Source organism: Pituophis catenifer, unplaced genomic scaffold, assembly GCF_029215685.1.
Source record: "Pituophis catenifer annectens isolate HBS135680 unplaced genomic scaffold, rPitCat1.0.hap2 SCAF_19, whole genome shotgun sequence".
Taxonomy (NCBI): Eukaryota; Metazoa; Chordata; class Lepidosauria; order Squamata; family Colubridae; genus Pituophis; species Pituophis catenifer.
The window spans coordinates 647,528-674,529 of NW_027256899.1; the positions used below are offsets into that span (position 1 = coordinate 647,528).

Sequence of the window (27,002 nt, forward strand, 5' to 3'; positions counted from 1 at the left end):
GGCCATTAGAGCAAGTAACACCTTTCCTTACCTGGGGTTGTTTTCTCTGAGCCTGAATCTTGGCTCCCTCATCATCCAAGGAGCTCAGTTAGAGAAAGGGCAGGAGTGAAAGTGGGGCTTAAATGAAAACCTCACAGCTCTCCAGCTTCCTCAGCCCCAGTGATTAAAGTATCTGAGGCCCAGTTTTCCCCCATGTTCTTCCATCAATCTGATGTTTGGGGCTCCAGAGAGAAACCACCAGCAGAACCAACCCAATCTCAGCCTCTGAGGAGGATCTTGGGGTGGGCAAAAGGACTCTAGCTGCTGCCCTCAGAGCTGATTTGGGAATTTACACAATTTCTCCTTTGTCTAAATTCAGAAAATATGGGTATTATTGGCATAAAATATAATCTATGGAAACTGACAGACTCTGAAAATTGTGGCTGTTGGAACAGACAAAACTTCAATCAAAGACCAAACTTGGATTATGCAACTGACAAATCTTATTAGGCTTTGAGGTCTGCCTGTTTCTTGTATAACTGGAGAAAGAAGTTAAAAAAATTTCCTCCAGAAAGAATCTGGGATAGAGAAGCAAAAAAAGATGCAGCAATCCTCGAAAATTATAATAGGCCCTTTATTGGAATAGAATACTCCAGTTGGCATTTGCACGTGTTAATCTAATTGTGATAAATTGTAGGGGTGATACAGTAATATTATTTACATTTTTATTGTTTTTTAATTTGCTTATTATTTTCCATTATTATGATACAATCTTGCTAATATTCTGTCTTTAATATTTTAAACAATGTCTGATTAACAATCTATTCTAATACATTTATGAGAACCAGGTTGGATTTATTAAAATCTAATATTTTGGACTTGATCTGTCCCCAAATATAACACAGCATTCTTCATCGCTTTTTCAGATCAGTCTTAAATCTGCTTCAGAGGCTCTGAGTGATAAAAGTCAATTCCCCTTTTTCCACCAGATGTTCCCCAAAGAAGGATTCCACTACCCAGCAATTGTCCAATTGCTCCTCCATTTCAGATGGACCCTGATTGGCCTCTTTGCTTCAGACACAGAAAATGGAGAGAATTTCATGAGGATTTTTCCTCCTATGCTTGTCAGGAGTGGAATTTGTGTGGTTATATCACAACGATTCTCAACAACTGGATACACAACAGCCCTCAGGGATTCCCTCTCTAAGTGGAGACAAATCAACGTCTTTGTTCACTTCATGGAATTTGATTACGTTTGGGAGAGAATTCTTCCTTTCCATTTAACATTTATGCGTCTGCCAGGACCCATTGAAGAGAAAATCTGGATCCTCACAAATTTTGCAGGGTATGAAATGAACAAGCATAGACTTTACAAATACATCCATAGTATTTGGAACTTTGGTTATCTGTTAAAAAAAAGGCCAATTGATTCTGCCTTTGAACCCCATTTCTTTGTGGAAGAAAAGTTTCAAGATCCATATTTCCGCTGTTCTCTTTCAAAGAACGTCTTTTCTGTCAAAGGCCACAGAAGATGCACCCAGAAAGCCCCACTGGAGACCCAGGAGAAAAGGAACAGGATCCAGGCCCCAAATTTCTATGAATATTACAGTATCATTCAGACTCTGGCCCAGGCCTTGAATGCCGCTTATTCCTCCAGATCGAGGAGGAGGAGAAGGAAGGAGGGAGAAAAGATCTTGGGGTCTCCAAGGCTGCAGCCATGGCAGGTATGGGGTTCCGATATGGATCCATTAATCTTAGATCCTTTGGAGGAGGAATCCAGAGGAGAAGGAGGGGAACCAACTCAACAGATCTGTCCAATTCAATTACTCAGGGAATAATGGTTCCAAAGAGTAGATACCATGGCATTTTAATATTAAATTCTGATCATTTGAAAATGCTATATTCTTTTTTAAATGAATTCCTGTATTTGTGGGTGTGTGATGAGTATGGTGGAATTTCCCCTTTGTTCCGTCCCCACTGCAGGTGGGTCTGTGTGCAGCTCAACAGGCAGCTAAACCCCACTCTTCTCCTCCAGTGAAAGGGAGCCTGGGGTGGATCTGGGTGTTTCATTGGGAGAAAAGGGCACGGAGAAACTGAGGAAATGCAAAGAGTGAGAATCAAATATAAATAGGAGATCGGCAGCATTAACTAACAGCCAACAAAGAAGCAGCTGGAACCTCTCCAGGGATGCTCTTTGTGAGGGACGGAGGCCTCCGGATGACCATGTGACTCGGTCAAACCGGCTGCTTCCGTCTCCTCCAAAGGCTGAGAGAAAAGGGAGTCTGGCTTCAGACCATACAGTTAGGCTTATCTGCCCCTGGCCACTCGGGACAATGTAACAGCACAATAGTTACATGTTGTAGGCATGACAACCTTCATACATTTGGAGGAGACCCTGAGACCATCTAGCCCAACCCCTCCTCTCTGCAGGAATCCCAGTTAAAGCTTCTCTGACTGATGGCTGCTCCGTCTTTGCAATCAGACAATCCGTGAAGAGGAGACTGAACTTCTCTGCTTTACTGGCTCAGCTCTAAAACAGCTCATCCTTTTATCATATTTTTTTCTCTCCTTCAGATAAAATCTCCTCTTTTGTAACTGAATTCATTTTTCCATGTCTGACACTCTGGAATAATAGTGAGCAGATCTTACACTCGTGTGTAACGTGTGTCAGTGATTGGAAGAGGGCTGCATCCTCCCTTCTCCAACCGAGAGATTGTGTCAGTTGGAAAAGGGGCTCCCAGACTCCTCCTGATCTTCAGCTCTTCTCCTTGTTCTCTTTCCTCAAGGCTAAGAGCAGCTCCTTTGATCTCTTCCTTGGCTTATTTCTCCTTCCCTGAAGTTTACGTAGATTTTGTGCAAATTCTCCTCCAAGCGTGGTGCCTGCAAGGGGACCTGGTCCTTGAGTTGGGGTCTCCCCAAACCAGAACGTTCACTTCCTGAGATTCTTATTGAAGTGGTTCGGGAATAACGAGAGGCACAACCAAGCAAGTGACAACAGCTCTTTAATATACAGTGAGACTTCAGCAAAAACTCAGAGGCTGCAGCCCTCCTTATATACAATCCAGGAGGGACTGTCAGCCAATCAGAAATGATAGCAGGTTTGAAACTCTCGCTCAAAAGTATCAATACATAACACTCCTCCCTTCCCAGAAAGCACTGACATTCAAAAATTTACATATGTACACACAAAATCTCGCAGGTGCCTAGGACGAGTTCTCGCTCTAGTTGACCTGCGCAGTTCAGTGTCTGGTGGGGCATCGAGCTGGTCGGAGGGACTTTCTGTCTCTCCCGGCTCCGCCAATGGAACCTCCTGGATTTTGTCCGGGGCGTGGTTATCCCCGGTTGGGAGTGGCGACTCGCTGGGGCAGCGCTGGAACCAGGGCTTGTCAGCTAAGTATTCTCGCGAACCCGGGCTTGAGTTAGCTGTTTTGGGAAAGTTGTTATAGTTAGGCTCGGAGATGTCTAAATTGATGTTTGCTTCGGCGACTATCCTTTTTCTCAGTTGGTCTATGTGGCGCTTCCAGAGTCTGTCTACCCCTACGTCTACCGTATAAGATTTCGGGCCTGTTATGCCCACTATGGTTCCTGCAACCCATAGAAGTCTGCTGGCATAATTGCGAGCGAACACCGGGGACCCAACCTGAAACTGTCTTAGTCCGGAGGTTTCTCCCTTGAAATTTTCATGCGAGTAGTTAGGGTGAAGCCTGTCTAGCACGCACCGAAGCTTCCTGCCCATGAGGAGTTCTGCTGGGCTTCTCTCTGTGGCTGTGCATGGTGTGGCATGCTGGACAGCTAAGAATTGGTCTTTCCTGGCCTGCCAGTCCCCGTTATCTAGTCTGGATAGTGCTTCTTTGGCCGTTCTTACAAAACGTTCGGCCAATCCATTAGAAGCCGGGTGGAACGGGGCCGATAGGGCATGGCGGATGCCCAGTCCGGCCAAGTAGCCCTCGAACAGGGTTGCTGTGAATTGAGGGCCGTTGTCAGATACTAAAGTATCCGGTAGGCCATGTGTGGCAAATAGTTTGCGAAGGGCTTTAATGACTGCCTCGGCTGTGGTAGAGGGCATTAGGATTATTTCGAGCCATTTCGAAAAGGCGTCGACTATGATTAAAAATGTTTGCCCATGGAAAGGGCCAGCGAAATCAATATGGATTCTCCCCCATGGCCCTTTTGGTTTTTTCCACTCTCGGATGGGCGCTACTGGGGGATCGGGGCGAGACTCCTGGCAGGGTCTGCACTTCCCCACCCACTCGGAGATAACTTGGTCCATGTTGGGCCACCAAACATAACTGCGGGCTAAACTTTTCATTCTGACAATGCCCGGATGCCCTTCGTGCAGCAATTCTAAGACCCTTGTTCGTAGTTTCGTTGGTACTACCACCCTGTCACCCCACAACAAACAACCCCCTTGCATAAACAGTTCGTTACGTTTGTTAACATAACCTTGGTATTCCCCCCCCCGTCCACTTTGACCGGCCACCCTTTCAGCACCCAACCCATTACAGTGTGAATGGTTGGGTCTCTAGCCGAGGCTTTCGCCACCTCACAGGAGGAAATAGGCCCCAAAGTCAAAGTGTCCAGCAAAAGAACGGAGGCTTCTGGCGTTGGGTTGGCGAGGAGGTCAGGAAGGGGGCAGTGGCTGAGGGCATCCGCGTGACCCAAGGTCCGTCCGGGTCGATGGACAAGCTGATACGAATAGGCCGACAAAAAAATGGCCCATCTGGTCAAACGTGGGGACAGGGCAGCGGGGGTTGGCCTATCGCCCGCCAAAAGTCCTAGCAAATGCCAGTGGTCAGTCACAAGTTCGAATTGTCGGCCATAGAGGTACTCGTGGAACTTTTAAACCCCCGCAATTGCAGCCAGAGCCTCTCTGTCCAACTGACTATAGTTCCGCTCTGCGCTTGACAGGGTGCGAGAGTAAAACGCAATGGGCGCCTCTAGGCCGTTCGGCAGTCTATGGCCTAGGACAGCACCAACTCCTACGGGTGAGGTGTCACAAACCAATACAAGCGGTAGCACTGCGTTGTATTGGATTAGGAAACTGTCTTCCGATAGAAGTCTCTTTACTGCCTCAAAAGCGGCTGCTTGTGGTTCCCCCCAGACCCATGGTACATTCTTCCCCAATAGTTTGTGTAGGGGATCTGCGACGGTAGCCTTGTCTTTCAGGAACATTGAGTAAAAATTGAGCAGTCCAAGGAAGGCTTGGAGCTCTGCTTTGGTCTTGGGGGCAGGTGCGCTCTTAATAGCTCTCACCTTGCTTTCGGTAGGGTGGATGCCTGTGCCGTCCACCCTGTACCCCAAAAATTCAATGGAGGGGACAGCGATCATACATTTATTTTTCTTTAATTTTAGTCCCGCTTCCCTAAATCTAGAAAGGACGTTCCTTACTCTGTCCCCTAGCTGACGTTCGTCCTGAGCGCTGACTAGAACGTCATCAAAATAGGGCACCACTCCGGGGAGCCCTTGCAGAAGGCGCTCCATGGTGCTTTGAAACAGGCCGGGTGCGACGCTAACCCCAAACTGGAGCCTGGTGCATTTGAATGCACCCCTATGAGTTACAATCGTTTGCGCCTCTGCCGTGGCATCGTCAACTGGTAATTGTTGATAGGCCTGAGCCAGGTCTAATTTGGCAAAAAATTTTCCGGGCAACAGGGAGTGTAGTAGATGATGCACGATCGGCACCGGATAGGCACTCGGCTGCAAAGCCTTGTTGATCGTGCACTTGTAGTCAGCGCAGATCCTAATTGAGCCGTCAGACTTTACTGGGGTCACTATAGGGGTTTCCCACTTTGCATGGTCAACGGGAACCAACACCCCTTGTTTAATTAATTTGTCCAGTTCCGCATCGATCTTTGGTTTCAATGCGAAAGGCACCCGTCTGGTCTTGAGTCTTATCTGGGCTACGTTGGGGTCTAAATTAAGGGAGATAGGGGTCCCCACATACTTGCCCAACGTGTCCCCGAAAACGTCCTGGAACTCGGTCAGGAGACTGTCCTTTAACGATGACTTGAGCATCTGGTGGACGCCGGTGAAGCCCATGCCTAGGGCTTGGAACCACCCCATGCCGAGAAGGCTGGGGAGCTGCTTCGTGACGATGGTCAGTGGCAGGTCTCTTTCGTAGTCTCCGTAGGTGACTCGGAACGTGCCCACGCCTTCGAGGGGGACTCGGTTCCCCTGGTAGTCTAGGATGCGCAGTCTCTGTTTGGAGAGCTGGTCCTTCCGGAACGACGGCAGGAGGGTCTTTAGGGTTGCCCATGACATTATGGAGAGAGCTGATCCGGTGTCGATCTCCATCGAGCATGGCTTGCCGTTGATTTCGACCACCATGCTGACTTTGTCCTCGATTTCCGCGCTGGCCTGGTCTATGTGAATGCTGCGGCCATCTCGCGGTTCAAATTCGCGCCGTTTTTTCACGCCACCTTCTCTCGTTGGCTGTTTCTGGCGCATTGAATCTGGTTGGCTGAGGCGCTCACGTGGTTGGTGTTTTCTGGGCAGAATGGCTCTACAGACTTGCGCCAAGTGCCCTTTTTTCTCGCAACGCCTGCAAATAGCCTCCCTGTATTTGCAGGACAGTCTATCTTGGTGCCCTCCACAGCTGGGGCAGCTTCGCCGAGGGCTGCCTGTGTCTTTTCTCTGGTGTTCCGTTCGGAAGACGTCCTCATCCGACTCGGACTCCGAGCTGGATCCGGCGTCTTCTCTGTGCACCGGGGAAGACTTGGGGTTGTCTTTGCTGGTCAGCGGACGCTGCAGTGTTTCTGCGGCTTTTGTGGAGGCTTCATGAGCCCTGGCCTCGTCTAGGGCTCCAGCAAGCGTCAAATCAGGCTTGCCGAGCAGGCGCCATTGCAGCCTAATGTCCCGAACACCACAGATAAGTTGCTCAAGCAACGCAAGTCTCTATAGTCGCAATGGGTTGCGTTTTTCTCAGGCTGGCCATGTATGCGCTGACTGGTTCTCCCTCTCGCTGAACGTGCTGTCTGAGTTGGTATCGTTGCACGAACTTGGAGGGTACGGGAGCATAGTGAGCCCGGAGTGTAGCCATCAGGGTGTCCCAGGAGACGGTCTGGACCGGCGTTGGTTCACACAGTGACTCTGCCATCTCGAACACGTCTGGTCCGCAGTGGCTTAGGAAGAGGGCCCTCTTCCGATTAGCAGAGAGCCCTTGCATGTCGCTGGCTTCGAGTGAGCATTCGAACCTCGTTAGGTACGAGACCCATTTTTCGCGGGTCGGATCAAAAGGCTTGGGCGGAACGTAGGCAGACATGTTCGGAATGCCTCCTGTAGTTCGCCTCGTCGCCTAGCTGAAGCTCGTGGTCTCACTGGTTCGCTTCTTGGCCCACCTTCGTCGCCAATGAAGTGGTTCGGGAATAACGAGAGGCACAACCAAGCAAGTGACAACAGCTCTTTAATATACAGTGAGACTTCAGCAAAAACTCAGAGGCTGCAGCCCTCCTTATATACAATCCAGGAGGGACTGTCAGCCAATCAGAAACGATAGCAGGTTTGAAACTCTCGCTCAAAAGTATCAATACATAACACTTATGGCTGCATTTTCCTTCTTTCCATGAACATCTCCCTGCTGACTCAGATTCTGTTTCCAGTTAACTGCGATTTTGAGATCATTTGCACAAACATGCATATCAAGTTTGATATCCCTCATCCTTCTTCCAGTACATCATTCGTGTTCTTATATGAGACTCTATTGTTAGTCAAGTCCTAGTTGCTAAAATTCAGATATTTTTCTATTGCTTTTTACTCATGTACCCTTCTCTCTGTCCTAATCATAAATATTGGTTCTGGAAACTTGATATTCCTCTTATTAAATTTTATTTTATTCAAAAAGGTAAAATACAAATTTTGGAAAATAAAACTATTACAAAGACAAAACAAAACGAGACAAAATATATTTTTTTAAGTTGTGCATTAAAAACAGACAAAAACATGCGTATTGTCCCCCCAGTTGAATAAAATACAGCAATAATAGTTTCTCCCCCTTGCAAAATTGGCCCACAATTATAAACTACACATCTATCATCTATCTGCTGTATATAAAAATGTTTTTAACAGGCAATCCAACAATAAAGTTAAATTTCAAAACTTCAAAATGGTCTATTATCTGCTATTCTATTTAACTCAGAGAAAATTTGCAGGGGCTTATTATCTACCACAGACCACCACAATCATCATCTCTGATCCATCCAGAATCTGTCCAGGTTTAAACACCTTTGCTTGATTCTTAATAATAATTCATTTCCTTAAATTTTTAATTAGGATCTTTCCCAACAACTGCTTTCCATTCCCCAAAGTCACAGGACCTCCTGTAAATTGAAACACAACAACTCTTAAGACTTGTTTTCCAGTTAAGTATGACAAGTCCATTCCCTCAGTCTTCTTGAAAGAATCCATTTCTTCAGTCATCCGTTCTGCCCACTTTGAGTCTTCAGGGTCCACGGCCTCTCCAGCCATCTCCAAGCAGCCTGCCTTCAAACCAGACTCCTCCTTCAGGGATGCCAGCAGCAAATTTAAGTTCCAGTCCATCCATTCAATCCATCTGATTCAACAATTGTTGCTTGCTTCTGATTATCGCCTTTAAGTTGATTTAAAACCATTGTTATTTTATCAAACGTTTTAAATGACGTTTCAAATAAGGCTTGTCAGTTGAAAGACTTTATATTCTTTAAATCACATCAAATTAGCTTATTCTAAGATCGTATTAATTACTGTATTAATGACAACTTAGACAAATTGATGACCAATGGCAAATTGTTACCCATCACCTTCAGGTTTCCTAGGAAAGATTGAAAAGGGTTAAAAACTATTTGTGTATCATTTTGAAGACAGTTTTTATCCACTTAGTTATCATACCATCCGTCCCTCAGGTTTCTAATCACATCACACAATTGTTTGTGAGTCTGTCAGATCTATGAATCTGCCTTTCTTTGGGGGAAGGAGGGGATCCTGGATTACATTTATACTTTACCTTCTACCCTTTCCTCCCCCCATGTATCTTGTATCCTGCAGCTGATTGATTTATAACCTTTAGCCTGGCGCCTAAGCGGCCTGGCATTTTCTCACCTTTTGGGGAGCGTAAGGGGAGGGAGGGCCATGTGTCAGAAGATGACCCTGGGAAAGTTCCCTTATCACTTTCTCAGAGCCGCGGGTTCAATAACATCTTCACACCTGCGGATTGGCTGAATCCCACTGGACTGTTGGGAGGGTTTCTACCTTCCTTTATTCTAACTGTATTGCCTGAGAGCCCTCAGAGCCTCCTTTGATTCCGTCCTTCCACCACTCCTTCCCAATAAAAGCTTCCTTTTGAAAGGCCAAGTTTCAAGAGTCTGTACTTTCCTGAATGAGGAGCTGAGGCCGGACCTTACAGTAAGGTGACCAGACATCCCGCTTTTGGCGGGACAGTCCCGATTTTTAGCAATTTGTCCCGTGTCCCGCGGCGTTTCAAAAAAGTCCCGATTTTTCATTCGGCCTCCTGAGTCCCACTGCCTCTTGAGCCCCAGCTGATGGCTAGAAAAAAAAAACTGTTTAAACTCTTGCCTGGGGCTTCAAAGGGCTGCCCTACAGGCAATCAGCGTAAAGAGTTCCTGAAGCAGTTTTTTTTCCCCCTAGCTAAGCTGCAGAAACGAAACCGAAACCAGGATCTTTGGTGCAACGTGACAAAATGAGGCAGAGAGAGATTTATTTTTATTTTTATTTTTCCTCCCCAAAAAAGGTAGGTGAAAAACTACAAACAATGGGAAATTTAGGAGGAGAGTTCAAGATTTTAAAACACAAAAGAAAAAAAAGCTGTATTTAACTAGGGAATTGTAATAATTGAGATACTATTAATTGTATATTGTGTTGAAAGCAGAAATGGTTAAGTTGTGGTTCAGAGGAATATATGGGGGAAATTATTTGGTTTATTATTATTGGTATATATAATTAATTGATTTGTAAGAAATTGGATTGCATGGAAATAATTGGAATATTCATGTTCATATTGATTAATATACAAAAAAGATAGTTTTATAACTAATTGATTTATATTAAAATGTTGAATTTGTATTAAACAACTGTATTACATAATTACATAATTAAACAATGTGAGGATGGGGACTTCCGGTTTGCGAGCCTCGGCGACGGCGGTGTTTTTTTAAAGACCGCCAGCCCCGCCGCCTGTAGAGCCGCCCCGCGATCGAGGAGCGGCTCTAAAACTCCAAAATCTTGAAGATTGAAGGAGAAGAGACAGCAGGGCACAGGTTGAGCCCCTGTAACCCCCCAGGGAATTGTTTCTGGGGAGGAAACAGGCGTGGCTCCCTTCCAACCTGCTGAAACTCCGGGCGGCGTGGGACGTTTCTGCTAATTAGCAGAACAAGCCGGCAGCAGCAAACTCTTAAAGCGAAAGGAACTAATTTTAACAAACAGCGGAAATATCAACTTGAATTCAGAAACTTGAAAATTGCAAGTATTAGTGCTTTGTTGACTTTTTAATTTAAAAGAGAAAGCGAGTGAGTGAAAGTGATTTGAAAAAATATGGCGCCCAGCATTTGAGTTAATGAGCTAATGAAAGTGGATTTGTGAAGCCTTCCTGCTTTGTTACAAAGTTATAAAGCTGCTACAAAGTTGCTCTATCTAAAGAAAAAATTTCTTTTTCTAAAATTTGACTTTGTTTTACTTCAGTTTCACTTGATTAAATCTGGGGGACTTTTTTAGAAGTTTCTGTGGAAGAGGGAAAGGAAAAGGAATTTCCCTCTTCAGAAAAACTAGCTTACGTGGCACGATGGCTTCAAAGAAGCAGGAAGGGAAGGCAACAGGGGGGGGATCCCCCACACACAAACATGAAACGCAGCTTCCCCCTGCTCAACAGTTACAGACTCAAAAAAGAGAATTTGATGTGGGAGATTTAAAAGAATTTATTTCTAAAACTCTGGATGATAAATTTCAAAAATCTCAACAGGAGATAGATGACAAACTTCAAAAATCACATCAGGGGATAGATGATAAACTTCAAAAATCACATCAGGAATTTATGCAGGAAATTAATGAAGTTAAAGATATGGTGAAACAGAATCAAAATAAGGTGACCAAAAAAATATCAGAAGTGGCATCTGGCCTGGCAGAATTTATTGGGAAAGTTGATTCTAAAGTTGAAGAACTTAAATCAGAAGTTAATGTAAAGATGAAAGACAATGATTATAAAATTGCTGATGTTGACAATAAAATGCAGAGAGTTGAAGACGAGATTGTTATGATACAATTCAGGGCAATGGAGTTCGCTATACGGCTTCGGGGAATTCGAGAGGAGGAAAGACAGGATTTCAGACAAGTCTGTTCTGAGGCCTTGGCTAAGATTCTACAAGTTAATCCTGATGTGGTTTTTCATAAAATAGACAAAATTTACAGAGTGAACTCTTGGGTGGCCAGACAAAGACAATTACCTAGAGATGTGGTCATATATTTTACAGAAAGAGAAATAAGAAATGATATCCTGCAAAAATCCTTTTACACTTCTGTACAAGTCGGGGGCTCACGAATTGGAATTTATAAAGAATTGCCTCCTAAAATGTTGAAAGCTAGAAAAGAATTTGGCTTTCTTGTTAAGGAATTGCAAAATTTACAGATACCCTTCCGGTGGGACGCACCAGCTGGGATAATTTTCAGATACAAGGGAGAAAGATGCCGTTTGAATACCGTGGAGAAGGCACAACACTTTTATACTACTATTCTTAAGGAAAGAACACCATCTCCACGTACATCTACAGTTTTGGAGATTAAAGAGAGTGAAGAGAAGCAACCTCAACGAAAATTGCAAGAACAGTCCAAGCAGGAATTAGAAGGAGTGCAAGGTGCAGAAGGAGGTTTTTTGGATGAGCCCTTGCTGGAATCTTCTCCAATTTTGGACTCGGTTCGGATGATTGAATCTAAGGATCAACGTATAACTAGAGCTCAATCTAAGTTACTTAAACAAAAGCAACAACAACAACAGGAAAGACAAGACAAGGAGGCAGTTAAGAGTACTGCACAAGAGATTGGAGCGATGGGAGGAGCGAAATCGAAGCTTTCGGATGATCTTCAAGTATTTTGCTCTGTGCTCCGAAAAGAGGCTCATGACCTTTAAGTGTTTATCTTGGAATGTTAATGGGTTGAATTCAGCACAGAAAAGGAAGAAATTATTTACATATTTGAAACAATTTAATAATGATATAATTTGTTTACAAGAAACGCATATTACAACTCAAGATCAAAAATATCTGATAAACTCCAAACTAGGAACACATTTTATATCTTCAACTTCGCAAAAAAAGAATGGTGTGGTTATCTATGTAAATAAAAAATTAACAGCTAAAGTTATAGAGACAGATGAAGATGGTAGGTTTGTAGCAATTGAATTGCTTACGGCAAAGGGCCAAATTCTTTTGATTGGAATTTATGCTCCCAATCAACAACAGGACTATTTCTACAAGATGCTACATACCAAAATACCGCAATGGGATTACAGATCTATTTTAATTATGGGAGACTGGAATGGAGTAATTGATTCTAAATTAGATAAAAAGAGTTTGGCAAAGTCTAGAATCAGACTACCACAGACTTTTTTTGACATGAAAGAAGATATGGAACTAAAAGATGTTTGGAGAATACATAATCCAAAAGAACTGGACTACACTTTCTTTTCTGATAGACACAGATCCTTCTCTAGGATTGACTTTATCTTGTTGTCAGATGATTTACTTGTCAAGACAAAAAGAACAAAGATTTTTCCAAGAACTTTGACTGACCACAGCCCAGTATGGATAGAAATTGAGATGGATAAGGTTGAGAGACGTTCCTGGAGATTAAATGAGAACTTGTTTAGATATGAAAAAAATACAACAGAACTTAAAAAGCATCTGAAAGAATTTTTTGAAATAAATCTGAATAAAGGTACCCCAATTGAAATTGTCTGGGACGCAAGTAAAGCTTATATGAGAGGGGTACTTATCTACATGAACTCTAAACATAGACTGTTTCGACAAAAGAAAAGATCTGAATTGGAAATAGAAATAAAGAATAAAGAACAGTTACTTATTAAAAATCCAACAGATGAAAGAATAAGCAGTGCTATAAAACTTTTGAGAGACCAATTTCAAATGCTTATGGAGGAACAAGTTGCAACAAATTTACAATATGCGAAGCATAATACATTTTGCAACGCTAATAAACCGGGCAGATGGTTGGCTTACACATTGAGGAAAAAACAAAGTATACGGACTATAGATAGTATTGATATTGGAGGGAAAGAAATTTTTCAACAAAAATTAATTAAAGAAGCTTTTGTGGACTATTATACCAAATTATATGCTAAGGAGGAGGTGCAGAATGGACTTATAGAAAAATACTTAAACGATAAAAGAGTTACAAAAATTACTGATCAACAAAAGGAAAGAATGAATTATCCTATAACAGAGGAGGAGATAATAGTAGCAATTAAACAGTTAAAAACAGCCAAAGCTCCTGGTACGGATGGTTTGACTGCAGTGTATTACAAAACCTTGCAAGCTGAAATGGTGGAACAACTTAGAGATTTATTTTGCAATATTCAACAAGGGGGTAAAATACCCCCATCATGGACAACAGCTTACATATCTTTGATACCAAAAGAACAAGTTGGTCCTAAAAAACCAGAGAATTATAGACCAATATCTCTTTTGAATACAGATTATAAAATCTATGCGAAAGTATTAGCCAACAGGTTGATGCCAGTAATCCAAAAGGTGATTCATGAGGACCAAGCGGGATTTATCGAGGGCAGACACATGAAGGACAATGTAAGGCAAGTAATAGATTTATTGGAATATCTTGAGAAGAATAAACAGATTCCTGCAGTGCTGGTCTTTTTGGACGCAGAGAAGGCCTTTGATAGAGTTGATTGGAATTTTCTACTAAAGACTTTAAAAAAGATGGATTTTGGGGATCAATTTATACAGGCGATTTCAGCAATTTACCAAGAGCAAAAGGCACAGATCATCATTAATGGAAGTTTGACAACAGAGTTTAAAATTGAAAAAGGAACAAGACAGGGATGTCCGTTGTCCCCACTTTTATTTATTCTAACACTAGAAGTCTTGTTAAATACAATACGGGACTCTAATACCTTGAAAGGAATAATGATTAGGCAAGAGGATTACAGAATAAAGGCATTTGCAGATGATCTGGTTGTTACCCTATCACAACCAATGGAATCAATAATCCTGATGAAGGACATTATACAAGACTATGGTAAAGTCTCAGGTTTTAGACTGAATCCAAAAAAGACTAAAATGATAGTTAAAAACATGACACAAGATCGTAAACATGAGCTTGAAAGGAGGGCAGGTTTTGAGACTGTACCTAAGGTAAAATATCTAGGAGTTCAGGTTGCAGAATCAAACATGAAATTGTTTCAAAATAACTATGAGGTGTTGTGGCGAGAGGTGCAGAAAGACATGGAGATTTGGAAAAAACTGCAGCTGTCTTTACTTGGAAGAATAGCAGCAGTTAAGATGAACATTTTGCCAAGATTTCTTTTTTTGTTTCAAATGATTCCGGTGCTTAAAAGTGATAAACAATTGAAAGTTTGGCAATCTGGAGTGAATAAGTTTGTCTGGAACGAGAAGAAGCCGAGAGTGAAATTGAAAATTATGCAAGATGTTCCAGAAAGAGGAGGTCTTAAACTTCCAAACCTACAGCTATATTATGATGCGGCAGCTTTAACTTTAACAAGTGATTGGTTTGGAAGGAAAAAGACTGGAATATTGAATGCAGAAAGTTTTGATCTTGAATTTGGATGGCATGCTTACTTATTTTATGACGACAAAGTAGATAAAGTATTTAAAAGTCATATACTTAGAGATTCTTTGATGAGAGTTTGGAAGAAGCACCGACTCAAATGGGATTATAAAATACCGCTATGGCTGGATCTTGGTCATACTTTGTGGAATACAAATATAATGTCACTCGGGGGGTTTTTATATAAAGAGGTTCTTTTTACAGATGCGGGCAGATGGCAGCTGAAGACATTGCAGACACTGTTGGATGAAGGGATTAATTTAACTTGGCTACAATATAATCAATTACAACTGAGATGGAAAGAGGACCAAAAAACTGGTATTATGTTGCATGAGGAAGAATTGGTTAGACATATAAGAGAGAAAGGTCCAATGCATATCAAAAGGCTTTATAATGTTTTGCTAGAAAGAGATTCAGAAACTGAACTAGTTAAAGACTGTATGATTAAGTGGGCACAGAATTTTGAAGAACCAGTGATGCTGGAAACATGGGAAAAAATTTGGGTTCAGAATGTTAAATTTACACAGTCGCAGAACCTGAGGGAAAATTTCTACAAAATGTTTTATAGATGGCATTTAGATCCTAAAAAGTTGTCATGTATGTACCCTAATGTTCAGCCAAAATGTTGGAGATGTGAATGTTTGGATGCTACGTATTATCATGTTTGGTGGACCTGTAGGAAAGTTAAGGCTTTTTGGATAAAAATTTGGTGGGTCATGCAGAATGTTTTGAAGAAAAAAATTCAATTTTCTCCACAACTGTTTTTACTGGGTATAGTTAGGGGTTTTACATTGGGTGAAACAAAATTGATATTGTATATGATAACAGCAGCAAGATTGTTGATAGGTAAATACTGGAAGAATGAAGCTTTGCCCACTATTGAGGAATGGACTTTGAAGATGGCCAGTTTTGCAGAGATGGCGAAGATTTCAGCATATTTAAAAGACTGTTCACAAGAGACTTATGAGTGGGAATGGAAAAGGTGGATAGAATATGTTCAGAACAAATATCAAACTAGAAAGTATCAAATAGCTTTTACTTGAAAATAATGTACTAGAAATTTTTTAAAGTAATGAGATAAAAAGACTGTTCACAAGAGACTTATGAGTGGGAATGGAAAAAGTGGATAGAATATGTTCAGAACAAATATCAAACTAGAAAGTATCAAATAGCTTTTACTTGAAAATAATGTACTAGAAATTTTTTAAAGTAATGAGATAAAGAGAAAAATTATACAGGGGAGGGAGGGGCTCAAGTTTATATATATGTGTTATATTAGGATTCTTCATGATTATGAGTATATTATAGGGAAGTCTGGGGGGAGGGGAGGGTTAGGGAGGGTTAGGGAGGTTGGGAAGTCTGGGGGGAGGGGAGGGTTAGGGAGGGTTAGGGAGGTTGGGAAGTTTGGGGGGGAGGTGGGGGGGAAAAGGGGTGAAAATGTAATTGTAAAACTTTTGCAATAAAAAAAAAACAAAAAAAACAATGTGAGGATGGATATAAAAATAGATGACAATGGGAAGGGGTATAATATAGAATAGAAGGGAAAAATTGAATTTGATTAAGATTAGAGATGAGGATGAAGGGTAATATTGGTTTTTTTAAAAAAATAGATGAGGAATAAATATGGCAAAAAGGAAATATAGAAATTGTAAATTTAATTGAAGTGACTAAACACTGTTTAAATTTGTGAACCGGCCAAATAGTCTGTTCAAAGAAAATAAATTGTATGTTTGTATGTGTGTTTCTAATTACTGCTATTTATTCATATTTGTTCTCTTTTATTCTTTAAAGTTTAACCATTCATTCTTTATCTTAATATCTTTATATTTGTTTGGGGTTGGCTTTCTTCCCTTTCATCTTTTTTATTGTACAGCAATCTTTCTCCTCAAACCTACCATCTCTCTCTTTTCTTTCCTTCTTACTTTCTCTTCCCACCCTCTTCTTCTCCTCCCTACTTCCTCTTCCTTTCTCCTTCTCCTCCTCTCTTCCTCCCCCTCTTACCCTCACTCCTACTCTAATTTCCCTTCCCTTCCTTCATCCCTCTCTATTGCTGTATCCTTTTATGCATATGGACTACTCAGAGGGCTGAAAAAGTTATTTTTGACTGGTCCTCGCACTTTTGACCAGTCCTCGAACTTACGACTGTCCTCACATTTTACGTTTTTTTCCCTATCTTATCACCATGGTGAAGAGAAGCAGTTGTGAAATGAGTGACATGGTTGTTAAGAATGCTGCCCGGGCATAAATGTGAGGATGGTCATAAGTGTGAGGACCAGTCAAAAGTGCGAGGACCTGTCAGAAATGACTTTTTTCAGCCCTCTGGTTAGTCCTTTTGTGCATATGGACTACTCAGAGGGCTGAAAAAGTTATTTTTGATTGGTCCTCGCACTTTTGTCCAGTCCTCAAACTTACGACTGTCCTCACATTTTACATTTTTTGCCCAGTCTTATCACCATGGTGAAGAGAAGCAGTTGTGAAATGAGTGACATGGTTGTTAAGAATACTGCACGGGCATAAATGTGAGGATGGTCATAAGTGTGAGGACCAGTCAAAAGTGTGAGGACCTGTCAGAAATGACTTTTCAGCCCTCTGAGTAGTCCCTATACACATAGCCATGGCCACCCAGTCACATGACCAGCTAGCCACGCCCACCCAGTCACATGGCCTCCAAGCCACGCCCACACAATAAGTCACGCCCACAATGGTGTCCTTCTTACCAATGTTAAAATCTGTTCACCTTACCCTATACACATAGCCACGGCCACCCGGTCACATGAACAGCTAGCCACGCCCACCCAGTCACATGACCAGCTAGCCACGCCCACCCAGTCACATGACCAGCTAGCCACGCTCACAAAATAAGCCACACCCACAATGTCCCTCTTTACCAATGTTAAAATCTGGTCACCTTACCTTACAGAGTCCTTTACTGAAATCCAGTTATGTCACCAGTCTTCCCATAATCTATTTAGGAAGTGTAATGATGTGTGAGGATGACTTTTGGGATGAGGGGAAGAGAGGCTGCCTAGGGAAGGATCAGAGAAGAGGGGAGAATCCTGCAGCTGCATAATGGGAGAGAAAGAAACTCAGAAAGGATCCTGGCTAACTTTTCAGGCTGAGAAAAGAGTTGGTGGGAGATTTGTTCTTTCAGATCTGCAAAATGTTGTTAATGTCACATTACAATTAAGTAGAATTAGCACATCTGGAGGTGTTTTCTATCAGGATGACCAGGGAGAAGATTAGCCTGGCAACTTTTTTCTGGATAATCCCATGTTTCTGGGAATCAACCTGTTGTTAAGAGTTTATGAATAATCTTTTTTCTTTCCCTGTTCATTTTATTTGTCATCTGCTCTAGATTGTTCCCTAAAATTGATCAATTGTGTCAATTATATTTTCTCTATATTTTGTCAGTATATGATCGACAAATTTTTCTCCAACTTTTTCATTCACTTTTGAAGATAATGGCAGCATTTATATCCTAATTAAGCATATTTGGAGATTACACAATTGTAGAAGAAAGATTCAATGTGGGATAAAAAACAAGGTTCTCTGTTTTTCAAATTCCTGGATGTTCCCATTCTAGTTTCATCCCTTTCTGGAGAAGAATGAATTTTGGAATATTTCTGATAGCAAACTGTACTTGGACCAAAATGGAGAGATAATAGCAGATCTGGGCATTGAAGGCTTCTTGGTTCTCCCCAAGGAGGATCCCAGGCTAGAGACTCTGGCGAATTTTGAAAGACAGAAACTTTTTATCGACCAAGATGCTCTTTCACGGCTAAAGTTGCTCAATAAGGTGAGAGAAATTTTTGTGACTTTTCTCTCTTTTCCAAAGCCTGAGGTCCCATTTCAAGTGGGGAAAGCCTGGAGTCTCCAGGGTGGTTGGCCTCCCATGCCAGGTGGTGTCATCTCATGGAAGCTCTTCAACAGACGGGACCTAAGTGGAGTGGCTTTGCCATGTTTTATGGAAGTCTTTCAAGATTTTACTGGTCAGAGGTTTCTTTCTTCATCATAGTTTTACTCTACATTAAAAAATCTAATGGAATTCTAATGGAAGTAGAAAAGTACTTCATTGTACTTCATTGTTTAATTCCAAAAGAAAAAGGGAGGAACTAAAGGAAGAATCTGCCAGTTGTTTTACCTCCTGCATCTGTTTAGAAGTAGTCAGAGATTTCATATTTACCCCAATGAAGACCAGAGGCTACTTGTCTCCATCCATTTCTACCTCCATTTTCCATGGATGGAGAGTCCTAACGTATTTTCTTTGGCATTCCTTGTTTTTCTGCTCAGTCCCTGCCTCAGTCCAAATGTATGGAAAGTTGTCATCCTGGATTTGTCAAGAGGGCTCGAGAAGGAGAGCCAGTTTGCTGCTATGACTGCGTTCCTTGTCCGGAGGGGACTTTCTCCACTCAGGAAGGTGGGTCACACTGAGGAAAATGGGAGGCTTTGTGGACTTGGATCCATCCAGAACCTTTTCATGAAAGTGCAAGTTAAAAGACAGATTGAAGCTCACCTGTATTTTTTTTATTTTTAACCTGCACAATTTCTTATCTAAACGGAAGTAAATCAAAAAGACTTGGAAGGAGGGGCTGGGAAGAGATGGGAGGAGGGGTGGCAGACTGGGCAAGCTTTACTAACAGCAGAGGAAATATCTCTTCTGCTTTTTAGTTTGGATTTCAGGGCTGGGTTCTGCTTACCTTTACCACCAGTTCACAATGGGAGCGTGTGCACTTCTACACATGTGCAGATCGCCTATGATGACGTCCGGGTCAGTGGGCGGAGCCTCCTACCGGTTTTACTACTGGTCCTTGCGAACTGGTCCAAACCACGGGAAACCCACCACTGTTGCATATGTGCTGCTATGTTTATCTTTTTAGGATAAGGTGACCAGATTTTAACATTGGTAAAGAGGGACATTGTGGGCGTGGCTTATTTTGTGGGCGTGGCTAGCTGGTCATGTGACTGGGTGGGCGTGGCTAGCTGGTCATGTGACCGGGTGGCCATGGCTATGTGTATAGGGTAAGGTGAACAGATTTTAACATTGGTAAGAGGGACACCATTGTGGGCGTGGCTTATTGTGTGGGCATGGCTTGGAGGCCATGTGACTGGGTGGGCGTGGCTAGCTGGTCATGTGACCGGGTGGCCATGGCTATGTGTATAGGGACTACTCAGAGGGCTGGAAAGTCATTTCTGACAGGTCCTCACACTTTTGACTGGTCCTCACACTTATGACCATCCTCACATTTATGCCCGGGCAGCATTCTTAACAACCATGTCACTCATTTCACAACTGCTTCTCTTCACCATGATGACAAGATAGGGCAAAAATGTAAAATGTGAGGACAGTCGTAAGTTCGAGGACTGGTCAAAAGTGCGAGGACCAGTCAAAAATAACTTTTACAGCCCTCTGAGTAGTCCATATGCACAAAAGGATTAACCAGAGGGCTGAAAAAAGTCATTTCTGACAGGTCCTCGCACTTTTGACTGGTCCTCACACTTATGACCATCCTCACATTTATGCCCGGGCAGCATTCTTAACAACCATGTCACTCATTTCACAACTGCTTCTCTTCAACATAGTGACAAAATAGGGCAAAAATGTAAAATGTGAGGACAGTCGTAAGTTCGAGGACTGGTCAAAAGTGTGAGGACCAGTCAAAAATAACTTTTTCAGTCCTCTGAGTAGTCCATATGCACAAAAGGACTAACCAGAGAGCTGAAAAAAGTCATTTCTGACAGGTCCTCACACTTTTGACTGGTCCTCACACTTATGACCATCCTCACATTTATGCCCATGCAGCATTCTTAACAACCATGTCACTCATTTCACAACTGCTTCTCTTCACCATGATGACAAGATAGGGCAAAAATGTAAAATGTGAGGACAGTCATAAGTTCGAGGACTGGTCAAAAGTGTGAGGACCAGTCAAAAATAACTTTTTCAGCCCTCTGAGTAGTCCATATGCATTAAAGGATTACAGCAATAGAGAGGGATGAAGGAATGGAAATTAGAGTAGGAGTGAGGGTAAGAGAGGGAGGAAGAGAGGAGGAGAAGGAGAAAGAAAGAGGAAGTAGGGAGGAGAAAAAGAGGGTGGGGGGAAGAGAAAGTAAGAAGGAAAGAAAAGAGAGAGGTGGTAGGTTTGAGGAGAAAGATTGCTGTACAATAAAAAAGATGAAAGGGAAGAAAGCCAACCCCAAGCAAATATAAAGATATTAAGATAAAGAATGAATTGTTAAACTTTAAAGAATAAAAGAGAACAAATATGAATAAATAGCAATAATTAGAAACACACATACAAACATACAATGTATTTTCTTTGAACAGAATATTTGGCTGGTTCACAAATTTAAACAGCGGTTAGTCATTTCAATTAAATTTACAATTTCTATATTTCCTTTTTGCCATATTTATTCCTCATCTATTTTTAAAAAAAACCAATATTACCCTTCATCCTCATCTCTAATCTTAATCAAATTCAATTTTTCCCTTCTATTCTATATTATACCCCTTCCCATTGTCATCTATTTTTATATCCATCCTCACATTGTTTAATTATGTAATTATGTAATACAGTTGTTTAATACAAATTCAACATTTTAATATAAATCAATTAGTTATAAAACTATCTTTTTTGTATATTAATCAATATGAACATGAATATTCCAATTATTTCCATGCAATCCAATTTCTTACAAATCAATTAATTATATTTACCAATAATAATAAACCAAATAATTTCTCCCATATATTCCTCCGAACCACAACTTAACCATTTCTGCTTTCAACACAATATACAATTAATAGTATCTCAATTATTACAATTCCCTAGTTAAATACAGCTTTTTTTCCTTTGTGTTTTAAAATCTTGAACTCTCCTCCTAAATTTCCCATGTTTGCAGTTTTTCACCTACCTTTTTTGGGGAGGAAAAATAAAAATAAATCTCTCTCTGCCTCATTTTGTCACGCTGCACCAAAGACCCTGGTTTCGGTTTCGTTTTCGTTTCTGAAGCTTAGCTAGGGGAAAAAAAAACTGCTTTACACTGATTGCCTGTAGGGCGGCCCTTTGAAGCCCCGGGCAAGAGTTTAAACAGTTTTTTTTTCTTCTAGCCATCAGCTGGGGCTCAAGAAAAATCGGGACTTTTTTGAAACGCCGCGGGACGCGGGACAAATTGCTCAAAAGCGGGACTGTCCCGCCAAAAGCGGGACGTCTGGTCACCTTATTTTAGGAACATCTGAGTTCTCTGAAACTTGATGAATTGTTTTAGGTCCACTTTCTGAAAGATCTTTCAATCCACTGTATATTGGATCCTCTCCTTGAGGATCACTGAGAGGGTGTCACTGGGCCATAATCTGGTGCTGTGGATAGTTATGGGGGGAACTCATTACACAAATATTCTGTCAGTCATGTAGATCAATCAATCAATCAATCAATCAATCAATCAGTCAGAATAGAATAGAGCTGGAAGGGAGCTTGGAGGTCTCTTAGTCTGTTGTGACCCAGGCCCAAGTAAGTAGTAGGAAAATCAGTCAGTGAAAAAACAAACAAACTTTATTCGAACAGCTGAGAATTACTTCATTCCCAGCGTTGTTCAACTAAATTAAAGCAAATTCCTCCCAACACAAATTCCTGTCAATCACAAACCTTTGTCCAATTGGGCAAAGTGCCAAAGGCCTTGGCAAACGTTCAGAAGTCGCAGATAGAAAAATAAATGCAAGACATAGACGAAGAAGAAGACAAAGCTACCAACGTTTTCCAGCAAAGCCCAAACGCCATTGCTGGTCTGTTTTAAGCCTTATGGGAGGGGCCAACCATCTCTTGGCCCTACTCCCAACTTGTCCTCTTTGCCAGAGCTGCTCTTGCCTTCTGGCAGCTCTTCTCATGCGGGCATTAGGAACAGGCTCCTCCTGTTCCTCTGGCTCATTCCTATCAGTCTCTGGAGGCTCTGGAGTCCGCACCTCACTCCCCGATGGCCCTGGCCCCATCTCTGCCTCTGATGCAGAGCCCTCATCCGGGCCTTCCCCAGCCTCCAGGACTGACCCCTGTTCTTCCTCAGCCTCCGCTTCCAGCTCCGCAGGCTGCTGGCGAACCACAACATAGTCCACCCCCTATACCCTATACCACTTCAGACAAGTGTGCAGTCTCTTCTTAAAAACCTCCAATGTTGAAGCACCCACAACTTCTGAAGGCCAGCTGTTCCACTGGTTAATTGCTCTCAGTGATAGGAAGTTTCTCCTTAATTCCAGGTTGCTTCCAGATGTTACAGGATACTGTATGTATCCTCCAAGTCCAGGATATTAACGGCCATGTGGCAGGACTCAAGATGTTTGCCTAAAACGATTATATGATGCAGTATTTACCTCTAATAATGCAGATTCCTATGAAGATTCTACACATTACACAGGAAATAATTAACACCCTAGGACTTCCTCCAACTTCATACCCCTAGCTACATTTTTTAATTAAAAAAAGTATCCTTCTTATGCTCTTTTTAATGAAATAGCTAAGAAATACTTCTTGGAAAATGCCCCTGGTAACAGCTGTCATCCAAAAAGGGTATTTCTTGAAATGTAAAAAACCCAGTATATTAAAGAAATATTGCTTTTTGGCTTTCTCAGATACACAAAAATGCACCAAGTGTCCAAATGATAAATATCCAAATGAGGACCGAGTCCAATGTATCCCCAAAATTATAAACTTCCTGTCTTATGAAGAACATCTGGGCATCATCCTGGTCTCTTTTGCCCTACTCTTGTTCTTAATCACGGACCTTGTTTTAATCATCTTTATTAAATACCGAGAAACTCCCATTGTCAAAGCCAACAACCGGGACCTCTCCTACATCCTCCTGGTCTCCCTCCTGCTTTGCTTCTTGTCTCCTTCTCTCTTCATTGGTCAACCAAGGAAAGCCACCTGCCTTCTCCGACAAACAGCCTTCAGCCTCATCTTCTCAGTTGCCGTTTCTTCTCTCTTGGCCAAAACCATCACAGTTGTGTTGGCTTTCCTGGCCACAAAACCAGGAAACCGGGTGAAGAGATGGTTGGGAAAGAGCTTGGCCAACTCCATCATCCTTTCTTCTTCTGCTGTCCAAATTATCATCTGCTCCATCTGGCTGGGAGTTTCTGCCCCCTTCCCTGACTCTGACCTCCACTCCCAGCCTGGAGAGATCATCCTGCAATGCAACGAAGGGGCCGTTGTCATGTTCTACGTCACCCTCAGCTACATGGGCTTCCTGGCTGCCATCTGCTTCACGGTGGCTTTCCTGGCCAGGAATCTGCCTGGGGCCTTCAACGAAGCCAAGCTGATCACCTTCAGCATGCTGGTCTTCTGCAGTGTCTGGGTGACTTTTGTGCCCACCTACCTGAGCACCAAAGGGAAATCCATGGTGGCTGTGCAGGTCTTCTCCATCCTGGCCTCCAGTGCTGGTCTGCTGGGCTGCATCTTCATCCCCAAGTGCTACATTATCCTTCTGAGGCCAGACCTCAACACAAAGGAGCAGCTCACAGCCAGAACAAATGTAAAAACATGAGATATAACACCATTGTGATATTGGAAGAATTGTTAATGGTTCATTTATTTGAAAGGAGATATTCTTTCCATTTAGATAGTATGCAGGAGTCAAAGAAAATCATATGTATATGTTTCAAATTTGGAAATTATTGAATCCTTCACAAAAGAACAGCTTACAGCCAGAAGAAATGTGTAAATGTGAGACTGAGGAATTTCAACTTTTAACATGTTCCACACTCCAAACATAGAAAATGGTCCAAGCTGTTCTGCATGCATGAGTGGCCCAACTATTTTTCTTGAAATAAATAAAGGGTGTGTGGAAGATTGTGAGGAGACCAATTTCTTGGAGAAATGAGAGCATGTTAGCAAGACAGAAATAGAGAAGGATTGTATGGAGCAACGTTGATACCCTCATTTCTCAGTACATTTCACCCAAACTGCTGTGGCAACTGAGAAGTTTCTTTTTGTTTACACAATAACTCTTTCTTGAGGGTAGCAACAATACAAGGGTGGGGAGATAACTTGTGTCTTGGTAATTCTGAATATTCATGCTCACATCATCTGTTAAATGAAATATGCATATGTATGATTATCATTTTCTCCTCCTTTCCTGGAATGTTTAAATATGAGTGCATCCTTTTGTCTCTAAATATTTCCTCCCACTATTTTATGGAGCAAAATTCCTCCAGTGGACACTGAATAAATAACAACTGCAGTGAACCTGGATTATTGGTTTTTTAGCTCCTGTGTTTGATTCCACAGAAATTGGTGTCAGTAGTGGGATTCACAATCTTCCATCTGCCACCAGGGACAACAGATGGGGCAGCCCTATAGGGTGAGTGTTTATTGTGAGATTGATCCCATAACCCTTCCCACTCCCACATAAAGGCACCATAGGAGCTTCTGTCAGACCACAGTCTGTGTCCAAGTGTCTCTTGTGGCTGGAAAGGTTTGTAGTCCCTTCGGTCCCAATTTCCCAGCCGTCCTGGCCCTGCTGTGAGCTCAGCCGAGCGATGTGTGGAGGTAGCCAAGAATTGAGGGAGAATTTGGCTACATGGAGTGAGTGGATCCCTCTGTGTTGAAGAATGGAGACTGACCCAGAGGCTCTGTGCAAACTCCCTTTCTCCTATTGTCTGAATGGAGGAATTCAGCTGATCCCAGGCAGGGAGGGAAGTGGATGATGGGGCTCAAGTAGACTCTGCTTGGGGAAGGAATCTTTCCCAAAGAAATAGAGAAACCTGCTGTGTCTCAGGGCTGGGAGGGGGTCCGATGCCCCCACTGGTGCCCCCAAAGGCTGCAAAAGAAGGGAGTGAGTGAAATTGGAAGGGATGATAAAAAAAACTCTTCCTCCTTGTGAGAAGAGAAATTCCTGTATCTGCACAAGGCTGTGACAGATTCCATGCAAACAGAAGCAAGAAAGCCGGTTTTTATTTTTGTTAGCTTTTTCCCCATTGTTTTATTATTTTTTCAAATACCTAACGGAGGTGAACATGTCCAACTCTTCTTCCTCCTCCTCTTTTCCCCACAACAATCACCCTGTGAGGTGGGCTTGTCTGAAAGAGAGTGTCTCTCCCGAGGTCAGCAAACAGGCTTTCAGGGCTAAGGCAGGACTTGAACTCAGGATCTCTTGCTTCCTAGTGTAGGTCCGGCTATACGCTTAAGCTCTCAGTGAACCAAAAAGAAAGACTTAAATGGAGGCTTGAATAAGAATCAACATTTAATCTTTGATCAAAGACAAAAGGCTGGGTAAAACCATTCCAAACACATACAAAGAGATATGTATATGGGAGGGTTCACATCTTCAGAGAAGATGTAACCACTTTTTATATCTTTAAAGCACCAGTTAGGTCCCCAACTCTGGCCCCTTAATTTATGTTTGTGTATTCTTTGTTGCCCTGCAAAGGAATCTAAACTTCCAATTAGTCTTATCTTAAGCATTTCTTTGTTTACTTAATTGGCTACTTAGCCCCTGGCTCTGGAAGACCAGATCTTATCCAGATCAAACATAAATTAGGGCTGAGGTGTAAATTATCCCTTTGTTGATGGCTGTAGTTCCAACTGAGATCGTACCATGCTTTTAGATAGAGTGATATGAGTTCAGGTCAAATGGCAGGGACATACGTTTGACAAATACCAGATACATTACAGAGGCCTAATAACAATATGTTTGTAACAGATACAAATAGAAAGGAATAATATACATAATACAAATACAAAGGTACAATATATATGTTACAGGAACCTAATGGTTACAGAATAACAAGCTTTTACTAAATCTAGTATATCAGTATTTTATATTCTCTCTTTATTATTGTTTCCCTACATTTCACTCTTTTTATTTAAACGATGGAATGCTTTCCATCATGCTATAAGAGAGGTACATATTTAGTAGGGATCGTTTTAAGGATCATGAGATTTGCAGGCTTTTGACGAGGAGTGGTCGACACTGAGGATGCTATGACTGTAATCCCAGAAACAGTTGATGTGACTATTCTTTGGATTAAAGGGATGAGGCAAGGGAGAAAAAGGAGACTCCCAAAGGCCAATAGCACCATGAACCCAATTCGTTTCCCATCAGAGAAGATACTGCCGAACCAGGGGTGAAATGCTCCCTGTTTGGACCAGCTCAGGCGAGTAGGTAGCGATGACGGCTGGTGGTTCGGAGAACTGGTAGCAATGGCAACCTGAGGTTCCACCCACCCGCCCAGTCGTCGTTAC

General features: G+C 42.2%; 1 protein-coding gene across 1 annotated transcript in view; it reads left to right on the forward strand.

The window, feature by feature from the left end:
- LOC139326227 (vomeronasal type-2 receptor 26-like) overlaps positions 1–24,303 on the forward strand; it is a 29,908-nt gene extending 5,605 nt beyond the window's left edge. The window contains exons 3-6 of the mRNA XM_070956382.1: positions 906–1,703; positions 18,359–18,571; positions 19,066–19,192; positions 23,393–24,303. Coding sequence (XP_070812483.1) covers positions 906–1,703; positions 18,359–18,571; positions 19,066–19,192; positions 23,393–24,303 — 2,049 coding nt within the window. The remainder of the gene's footprint in view (positions 1–905; positions 1,704–18,358; positions 18,572–19,065; positions 19,193–23,392) is intronic.
- Positions 24,304–27,002: the final 2,699 nt, after the last annotated feature.